The following is a 10,630-nucleotide window of genomic DNA, read 5'->3' as shown; positions in this document are numbered from 1 at the left end:
TCCACTGTTGTGTATGCCCTGCAGCCTGGCCTGCACCCCTATAAACTAGCTTGCTGAACTCAGGTTTGGTGGAGGATGCTGGTTCGTTGCTGGTATTGAAATGAAACACAGCTTCCTGACCAGTCCGCTTCTATAACCGGAAGAGGCAGCGGCATTTCATCCTTTGGCTCAGGCAGCAAAATGTCTTGTGCCAGCCCAACTGGCAAGAGTTGCCACATGGACTTAGACCCAGCTCCAAGGGCTCCCAGGTGATGGAGATTACTTGGGTACTTTTTGGTTTTGTTTCTCTCTTTGTTTTAGACATGAAATTGCCTTAATTTCCCTGGTTTCCCTACCAAGCACTAGGCATGTGGCATGTGTTTTGGCTGGACATCTTTTGATACCTTCGCCTTGGAGGTCCCATTGGACCCGCTGCTAGCAACACGAAATAATACCAAGAGTGTGGGCAAAACATATTGCTTGGAATAAACCTGGCACTGTATTATTTCTGATTATACATGCATATCTTTTTGGATGTAATTGCAATCTTCTGTAAGACACTTTGGGATATAATGCTGGATAAAAGTACGCCGCATAATTAAATGCCATCAACTATTATATCCTTCCAGGCCATCTTTCCCAGGATGGGACTGGACTAGACAATTGTAAGGCCCCATCTTATTATCCACACTATTTAATATCTACATGAAATTGCTGTGGGAAGTCATCCAGAGGTTTTGATTGTCGTAAACATTCAAATGGCTCCCAGCTTGACCCCTCTTTTGTTCCTGAGCCCAAGGATTTCTTAGCACACAATCAGTTTCTGAAATCAATGTCAAACTGTATGTGCATAAATGAAGTTACAGTTAATCTAGGCAAGGACACATCTCTAGCTGGCAGTAGAAAAGCAGGTGCACCATCTTTATCCACAGTCACTCCCACTCAAGCAGTTCAGAGATCTGGAGCACTCTCGATCTGGCTCTCTGCTGGCAGGTGGCAGGTGTCACTTAAGAGACAGCAGCTCCGCGGAGCTTGTGCACTCACGATGTCCGACTCAGACATGGTAAGTTTGGCAACTAAAACTTAATAATCCAATGAAGCTCACTAGGATTTTCTTCCAGTTTAGTGGGTGGGATGGGTTTTACTAACTTGGGAGTAACTCTCACTGGGGATAATTACTTCTTTGTGGATGTACTGTATATAGGATTAAACTATTGCGGGAGCAATCACTTTTGAGCGGACATTCATAGGATTGCACTTAGGTATGGGCTGGATGTGAGCTCGCAGTTTTCTGGCAGTTTTCTCCCCGAGCATCCGCTGGCCGGCTCGGAGGAAACCTCTTGGGTACAAGCATGTTTTGCAAGCATAAAAGGCATCCAGATTTTTTGGCAGCCACCTGCATAATCCTATGCTATGCACCTCTGGAAGCAAAGGGGCGCGCTTTACTGGTCTGTCTTGTTAATAAACTGGAGTGAGGGGCTGGCGGCGAGTGAAGTTAGTTAGCCGTCGGCTGCGCGGAAAGTGGCTATCTACACCGGGCTCTTCCTTAAGCCTCCCAGACATGCTCGAAAGCAGAGAGAGAATGAATGAACCTTCTTCCACATGCGGTCTAGCTTACGATATTATTTCTGTTGGTTTCTAATTAGTTTGGTTAAGTATATAAATGAGGTTATCACCTTTGTGTGTTGCGGGGGCGGGAGCTGCTTCTGCGTCTTTAACAACAAGCATCCTGGCACCGTTTAAATGAAGCAAATGTGCATTTTTATTTTCCTGGCAGGGGAATACTGGATGATACGGAAAGCGTCGCCTCTTGCGCGTTTCTGGGGAGGCAGATTTATGTTGGAAACAAGGCACCGGGAGCGGGGCAACTTTTTCTTTTTAAGGTGACAATTCTGCGCGGAACTCAGCAGCCCTCATAGCCGAATTAAGCGGCTCTTTGCGCGTTAAAATGCAGCGCGGAGCTCTCTGGACTTGTCGCTTTTTATGTTAAGGTGGCACAACGATATGCTCCTTCCCCTTTAAGACTGGAGTTAGGCTGCGTGTGTGTAAGAGTAAGGGAAAGAGAGCGAGCGGCGGCGTGTCTCCTCCTCTCCGAGTGACACAGCAGTTAGATATGCCCTATCAGTAACTTCAAGCCCACAAACTCCACCTCTGACTGAGGAAACTGTGGGCTGAGGGAAATGTAGTGCGCGAAATGAGACAGACAGTGAATCATTAGCAAACTGCAACGCCAGGATGAACTTGTCGGGAACCTAAGAGGCGAGGGGAAACAAGCGCCGAGAGTCCCTCTCTCTTTCCCCACCTCCCTCCCTCCCTCCCTCCTTTCTTTCTTTTTTTTCTTTTCCTTTGAGCGCTGCTGGGTTTCGTCCAAAACAATCAAACTGGATGTAAAAGCTGGTGGATCACCAGTCCAAGATGCTTCTGGTTTCCCCGCGGGTAGATGCACCACGCATGGAGCCGCATATTCCAGTAAGTAGACTTCAGCCGGGCGGGCAGGAAGGGACGAAAAGTCTCGTTCTTAGCGAACGTCTCTGGGCACCAGGATCCCAAGAGAGACTCTGATGAGAGGGATTTAGTTCCTGGGATGGGGAAAGTGATCCTTTCCCACCCCCTTCCCGATCCGTGCTGAGGCTGTGCGTAAAGACAACCGGGGCAGACAGCGCTTTCGCATTTTGGTGGTAACTTGGAAGCTTCCTGTATTAATTATTATTATTTATTTTATTTTTATTTTTTTTCCCCGTCCAGAGTGCGCTTGTACGCCTGCGTGTGTCTATGTCTGTGTGTCCGTTTCAGCGTCCTAGTGCAATTTCTCGCTATGCTGTGTTTGTGTTTTAAAATGGTGGTAGATGGAGATGATTTCTTGCCGTCGTGTGGCTCCTAGGAAAGGAAGAAAGGAGAGAGCGGGTGGGGGGGGGGGAAATAGGACAGGCTGGCGTGCCTGTGGAAGAAGATCGGTTTCAAGGGAGGCAGACAGAAGTGCAGCCCCTTTCCTGCATGTCTGGCTGGGAAGCAGCTGCCGCTGGCAGTGGGAGAAAAAGAGGGGCGACGACGCGCTCAGCCCGCGCGCGCGCGCACACATACAGTTTTCGTCTCCCATCTGTGTGCTCGCCTGCCACAATCCCGGAATAGTTTTGTTCCTTAGGCAGACACACTGTGCTCGACCTACACATCTCCTCCTCGCCGTTCCACCCACCCGCTCCGGCGCTTGGGTAGGATGAGCAGTTTACAAACGCAGACCTCCCCGCAAATAGCCCCTGGCTCCCCGGGCACGAAGGTGCGGTGATGAATGCAAAACGATACTTTTTATTGTGATGGAGGATATATTACGGCTTCTCTTTCGACATGAAAAATGTGTCTCAGAATCAAGTCTGGAAAGGAAGTAGCCTCTGTCTGACTTTTTTTTTTTAAAAAAAAATTATTATCCTAGATTAAATGCTGACTGCACAGAAGACTTAATAGGATTAGGTAACTGCCAATACTCCCAGACCTCGAAGCTGCGGTGGTACCCCTGTGTAAACAGAGTCATACAGGAATGCTTGTTTTAGCCTGATTACTGGGATGGGGGGCTTTCCTTAAAACTTGCATCAAACAGAAAAGCATGAATGAACAAAACGTGGTGGGGAGATGTTCTCTAAAGGCGCCTCCCATGGAGCGTTGCTATATGAGATGCTCTAATAAAACGACCTGATCGGTGGGTACCTAAAAAGGCTAGATCATCGCTGTCTCCCTTTCAAAGGTGAGAAGTGTGATAAATAAAAGTCAGAAGCTTCCTTACATTCCCGTTTCTCTTCTCCCTCCGCCCCCCGAAAAACAAAACAAACCATCACACTAGTTTGCGAGCTCTTTGGGGCAGGGACTCTTCCTGCGCTCCGCTGTGCTCTCAGTGTGATGCACGTTGGTAGAGTTATATTAATAAAGATGTTAAACAAACCGTCAAGTGAAGCAGCCTGCCAAAGTTACCCCGCGGGGGTAGGGGTGCGGGTTTCTGCAAAAAAATACAAAAGAGTTACGTGTGACTGAAAAGCTGTCTTCCGGCATTTTAAACACTAATTAGTCCAAACTCTGACTGTGTCTTTCTTGCCTTGTGGTGAGTTCTTCCTCGTTGGGGTTTGTTGTTTTTTTTTAATCCACCCATGCTGACTCACTTTTTTTTTTAAAGTATTTTGATTTCTCACCCTGTGATTAAGAGGTGAGGTGGAAGGAGCCACTTTGCGGGGTAAACAAGCTGCTTGTTGTTGATTGGGCTTTCCAGCTGTCTCCCTTGTTTAACCCAGAGGAGGAGGAGGAGGAGGCTGTTGCTGCTGCTGCTGCTGCTATTGCTATTGCTATTGCTATTGCTATGTTTGGCTGATTAATTATTAGGCTCGCTCTTCTTCCTCCATTACAGTCTTTGACCCCCTCCCCCGCTAAATTAACTCACCACCCTAGTTGCTGGGACCCCCTCCTTCCCCAATAAGAGACTGCTGTGGAAATTGCGGGGGGGGGGATTTGTTTGGGTGGCCTTTGGCTGCTAGTTAGTCTTATATTCCCAGGCAGTACAGCATGCTTTTGTTATGGGTTTACTAAAGGGGAAGGAGAGAGGTGTATGTGTGTGTGTTTTTTGGGGGGGGGTGTCCTGTAACCAGGGTGATTAGGGGGAGAGTATTCCTGCTTGGAGCGGAGGGGGGTGGCAGTTCTCCTTGGAAGAAGCCCGCTTGCGCTTTCTTTTCAGAGTCCTCCTCCTTCCTGGAATAATAAATTTAAAAGCTGCTTTCTCTCTCTTTCTCCTTCTCCCTCCTCAGCAGGCTGAAGCTGGGAAGGGAGGGGAGGAAGGGAGGGGAGATGGCACAACGTCTGCAAAAGATCCTGGCGTTTGTAACAGGAGATTAATAGGTTGCAGGGGCGTCTCTGTTGCCATTCTAGCACGACCAGCTCGGTGCTTCCCCCCTCCACGATTCGCAAAGGCTTGGGGTGTGAGTGTGATGGGGGCTAGTATCTTTCTTTTTTCTCCTCCACCTCTGACAACTGAAAACAAGGTAAGAGTCTTACCAGCTTTGCAAAGATGGTACCCAGAGGAGCCTCCTCCCTACCCCTGCGCAGGAGGTGGGGAGCGTGCCATCTGACATAAACCCCAGTGTGTTCCCATATTTCCTTTGCCTATGAGATTTGCAAAGGTGGAGATTAATGATTGGACTGATAATGCTATTCTTCCACCACCTGTCTGGAAGGTGTACTCTCTGCTAAAGTTGGAGAGAGGGGACTAGGGAGCTTGCCTGCTTGTCTACCTGTAACACCACTGGTTTAAGCAATTCTCTCTTCTTTTCCTGTTCTTCCCATTCCTGGCTGTTCTGGTTATTGGGTGTGAGAAACAAGAAGCCATGGCTCAACACACAAACCACTCTTTATACAGTGCCAACAGCATGCATGATGCTAAACAGAAGGATGTGTGCTGAATAAACTGGCAGGTGTCTGTCCCAAAGAGCTTACAACTGAAACTGGGAAAGGAAAGAGGTAAGGGTTGTTAAGTGAACCACTGCCTCCTTTGCCCTAGAGAAGGGATGCAGCACCTGTGCTCCTCCAAATGTTGTCTGATTGCTGTCATCACTGACCATCAGCAACTCGGGTTGGAGATTGGAGGTTCTGGAGGGTCACAAGAACCATGTCGCAAGTTCAGGGGCTCTGAGGTCAGATGTGAGAACCTTGGCTTGGACTGCCCACAGGTGAAGCAATACAACTCTGTAGATCTGGGCAATATATTGCCCAAAACCAGTTTGAAGTTCAGATTGTGATATCGGTTTCATAATTTTTGACCTGGCAATATATCACGAATCATGACGTGTTTGTGTTTTTGTGTATGTTCCATGCAAAAATCACAATGTGGGAAAGATGAAGCCAGCCAATGCTTCTCTCAATTCCTGCAGCCCTCTTAACGCTGCTGGCTCAGCTCCCTCTTGTCTCCTGCAGGGGGCAGCGAATCACAAAGTCGGGTGTTGGCAAAAATCACGATGCAGGAAAAATAGTGAAGGCAGCCTCCCCATAGCTCCATCCTTTATCCAGGCGTTGTGATATATCAGTATATTGCAATGTTTAGCTGGTGATAAATCACAATGTTGAAAACCAGATATTTCCCAGCCCTATTCTGAACATGCTCCAAAGTGTGTTATAGGCTTCACACACTCAGGACAAAACTCTTAATGCCTTGGTGAGTTGATCAAATCAAACCCAGTAATGAGCCTTTCTAACAGATAGTTCTTTATCTTATGGCAAGCTTCCCAAAGTTGACTGGGATTGTATAACTTATTTATTTCTGAGAGAATGGGCCAGGAAGTGACCATGTTTTCTTTTTTCCTACTCTTTGCAGTACAGTGGTACCTCAGGTTAAGTACTTAATTCGTTCCAGAGGTCCGTTCTTAACCTGAAACTGTTCTTAACCTGAAGCACCACTTTAGCCAATGGGGCCTCCTGCTGCCGCCAGAGCACGATTTCTGTTCTCATCCTGAAGCAAAGTTCTTAACCCAAGGTAATATTTCTGGGTTAGTGGAGTCTGTAACCTGAAGCGTATGTAACCTGAAGCGTATGTAACCCGAGGTACCACTGTACTGGTGGAGGGGAGTCAGGGCTGCAGAATTTAATCACTCAAGCTAGCCTGACAAGCCTGATCACACCTTCCTGAGTTAAAAAATAAAAATAAAAATCCACCCATCAGAGAAGCTCACTCACCTGTGAACTGAAGAGAATTCCTGTGTTTCCTTTTTGTTGTTTGTTCCACATGTATTTTATACTAAGGCAATAGACAAAATATTACAAAAATTGCTTTAAAAAGTTACAGAACAGTCGCAAATATAATAGAAGCTGAAAAACAATACCAAGCAGGACCCCAGTGGCAGACACCTATTCATCCAACTTGGAAAGAAAGGACAAGATTTGGTACCTCCTCCTTAAATATTCCCCTGCCAACCAAGCAGTTCGAAAGCACGTCAAAGTGCAAGTAGATAAATAGGTACCGCTCTGGCGGGAAGGTTAACGGTGTTTCTGTGCGCTGCTCTGGTTTGCCAGAAATGGCTTAGTCATGCTGGCCACGTGACCCGGAAGCTGTACGCCGGCTCCCTCGGCCAATAAAGCGAGATGAGCACCACAACCCCAGAGTCGGTCATGACTGGACCAAATGGTCAGGAGTCCCTTTACCTTAAATATTTCTTCTTTTGACAATAATTTGTTTTTGTATAGTTGCTTTTTTAAATGAATCTTCTCAGTAGGTTCCCTGTTTAAATACAGTGGTACCTCGGGTTACATACACTTCAGGTTACATACGCTTCAGGTTACACACTCCGCTAACCCAGATATAGTGCTTCAGGTTAAGAACTTTGCTTCAGGATAAGAACAGAAATCGGGCTCCGGCGGCGCAGCGGCAGCAGGAGGCCCCATTAGCTAAAGCGGTGCTTCAGGTTAAGAAAAATTTCAGGTTAAGTACGGACCTCCAGAACGAATTAAGTACTTAACCCGAGGTACCACTGTACAGTAGTACCTCGGGTTACATACGCTTCAAGTTACAGACTCCGCTAACCCAGAAATATTACCTCGGGTTAAGAACTTTGCTTCAGGATGAGAACAGAAATTGTGCAGTGGCGGCAGCAGGAGGCCCCATTAGCTAAAGTGGTGCTTCAGGTTAAGAACAGTTTCAGGTTAAGAACAGACCTCCAGAACAAATTAAGTTCTTAACCCGAGGTACCACTGTATAGGTGGTATCATCATCATCATCATCATCTTTTGAAATTCACCAGGCACATTTTGTACCTGACTATCAGCCACTTGTGACCAAGTGAAGATAACCAGGTGCCAGGATGGCACCTGATGTCTCCCCCATCCTGGAGGTGCATGCCTGGAGATCCTTAGATCTTGACTGTTTTCACACACTAGCAATGCATCCTGTAGAATTCTGTCCATTATATTTTATCTGCAGAATCAGAATGAAATTCAGGAACCAAAGAGTCTTATTGAAAATTAAGACTTGAGAGCCATCTTGCCTCAAAATGGCAACTAGACATTCCGCTTTGGGTGACTGTGATTTAAGGAGCCATTTGGTGCCTAGCATATATATCTGAGTTTCTAACACTTATTAGGCTTGGTGCCCTGTGTGGGGGGAACTGCCCGCATTGCCTTAAAACTGGGGCTGCCCTATGTCACCCTTTCACCAAACAAGCTTCCCTGGTAATACATTGTGTTTCTTTCATCTTATCCACCCCTCTCCCATGCAGCACAGTTCTCTCCTAACCCCATCACCATTTTATCTCCAATCTGTGAAGAGGGTGGGCCTTCCAGATAGGGATTGGCCCAAGGCTACTTGGAGAGCTTTATGGCTGGAAAGGGGGCTCAGTCCCTGGTCTCTCCAGTTCTGGTATGTCACAATGCATTGTAAACGCCCTTCCCTCCAAAGTGTTTAGTGGTGGGGGTGGTATCTGTGGAATGAAGGCTGATCACCTAATACTGGCTTGAGATACCTCCTCTGCCCCTTCACTCCACAGCCATATATATATGGGTATGGGAGTCAGGCCCAGAAATGGCCTCATCAGCTGTTGCCTGAAAACCTAGCTTTTTCAACTAGCAAGGAGTTAAGCAGAGTAACTTGGAGGGGAAAAAATATCATTTGACTATTATATAATTCTCTAGTGTTTCTATGTTTAGCTCTTTAATCCCTTGTTAATTCCTAATGCATGCCAATTTTTGAGGCCCCCTTGCTTGGGGGAGGAATTGGCTAGTGAGTCCTAAGGGCGCTCACTCAGATGGCTTGAAACTTTGCTGGTTGAAATAAATTTATAGGCCACTCCCTGGAATCCTGATTGAAGGAGATGGGAAATCATTGTGTCCTGTAGAAGTGTTAGCTAATGTCACCAAATGATGGTATGAAGGGCTGTGCATGGTCCACGATTCCATAACACATTATGAAAAAGCACAGAGTTTGATACTGACCACTTAATTGGGCATACATATAGTGTGCCAAATGTGAAGTCAAATGGGCCTTAGAAAGCACTGCAAATAACAAGGCCAGTGGAAGTGATGGTATTCCAGCTGAACTATTTAAAATTTTAAAAGATGATGCTGTTAAGGTGCTACACTCAATATGCCAGCAAATTTGGAAAACTCAGCAGTGGCCAGAAGATTGGAGAAGATCAGTCTATATCCCAATCCCAAAGGGCAGTGCCAAAGAATGTTCCAACTACCGCACAATTGCACTCATTTCACACGCTAGCAAGGTTATGCTTAAAATTCTGCAAGGAAGGCTCAAGCAGTATGTGGATCGAGAACTCCCAGAAGTGCAAGTTGAATTTAGAAGAGGCAGAGGAACCAGAGACCAAATTGCAAACATGCGCTGGATTATGGAGAAAGCTAGAGAGTTCCAGAAAGACATCTACTTCTGCTTCATTGACTATGCAAAAGCCTTTGACTGTGTCGACCACAGCAAACTATGGCAAGTTCTTAAAGAAATGGGAGTGCCTGATCACCTCATCTGTCTCCTGAGAAATCTCTATGTGGGACAAGAAGCTACAGTTAGCACTGGATATGGAACAACTGATTGGTTCAAAATTGGGAAAAGAGTACGACAAGGCTGTATTTTATCTCCCTGCTTATTTAATTTATATGCAGAATACATCATGCGAAAGGCTGGGCTGGATGAATCCCAAACTGGAATTAAGATTGCCGGAAGAAATATCAACAACCTCAGATATGCAGATGACACAACCTTGATGGCAGAAAGTGAGGAGGAATTAAAGAACCTTTTAATGAGGGTGAAAGAGGAGAGCGCAAAATATGGTCTGAAGCTCAACATCAAAAAAACGAAGATCATGGCCACTGGTCCCATCACCTCCTGGCAAATAGAAGGGGAAGAAATGGAGGCAGTGAGAGATTTTACTTTCTTGGGCTCCATGATCACTGCAGATGGTGACAGCAGCCACGAAATTAAAAGACGCCTGCTTCTTGGGAGAAGGGCAATGACAGGCCTGGATAGCATCTTGAGAAGTAGAGACGTCACCTTGACAACAAAGGTCCGTATAGTTAAAGCCATGGTTTTCCCAGTAGTGATGTATGGAAGTGAGAGCTGGACCATAAAGAAGGCTGATTGCCGAAGAATTGATGCTTTTGAATTATGGTGCTGGAGAAGACTCTTGAGAGTCCCATGGACTGCAAGAAGATCAAACGCATCCATTCTTAAGGAAATCAGCCCTGAGTGCTCACTGGAAGGACAGATCGTGAAGCTGAGGCTCCAGTACTTTGGCCACCTCATGAGAAGAGAAGACTCCCTGGAGAACACCCTGATGTTGGGAAAGATGGAGGACACAAGGAGAAGGGGGCGACAGAGGACGAGATGGTTGGATAGTGTTTTCGAGGTTACCAGCATGAGTTTGACCAAACTGCGGGAGGTAGTAGAGGACAGAGGTGCCTGGCGTGCTCTGGTCCATGGGGTCACAAAGAGTCGGACACGACTAAACGACTAAACAACAACAACATAGTGTGCCTGTTGGTTTAGTGGATAATGCCTGGTGTTGGGCACCAGGGTGCTAATGGCACACATAAGGAACATCTTAAAAGAGATGCCAACAGGTCAGAGGAGATGGGGACTGCGAAAGAGAAGGAGTCATAGTGTCACTGAGAGACCACCATGTCTGGCTCCTGA

General features: G+C 46.6%; 1 protein-coding gene across 9 annotated transcripts in view; it reads left to right on the top strand.

Annotated features, from left to right (window-relative positions):
- Nucleotides 1–2,039: 2,039 nt before the first annotated feature.
- The window catches only part of MAMLD1 (mastermind like domain containing 1), a 131,416-nt gene continuing 122,825 nt past the window's right edge, over nt 2,040–10,630 (top strand). For 5 of the 9 annotated variants that reach the window (XM_053374394.1, XM_053374393.1, XM_053374396.1 and 2 more), the window contains exon 1: nt 2,040–2,448. In XM_053374394.1, coding sequence (XP_053230369.1) covers nt 2,395–2,448 — 54 coding nt within the window. In that variant the 5' untranslated portion in view covers nt 2,040–2,394. Of the gene's footprint in view, nt 2,449–4,800; nt 4,995–10,630 lie in introns of those variants that run through there. The other 4 variants (XM_053374399.1, XM_053374395.1, XM_053374397.1 and 1 more) reach the window with 3 other exon arrangements.

This window comes from Podarcis raffonei, chromosome Z, assembly GCF_027172205.1.
Source record: "Podarcis raffonei isolate rPodRaf1 chromosome Z, rPodRaf1.pri, whole genome shotgun sequence".
Taxonomy (NCBI): domain Eukaryota; kingdom Metazoa; phylum Chordata; class Lepidosauria; order Squamata; family Lacertidae; genus Podarcis; species Podarcis raffonei.
The sequence above is the reverse complement of the archived record's forward strand: the minus strand, read 5'-3'. Positions and strand labels throughout refer to the sequence as shown.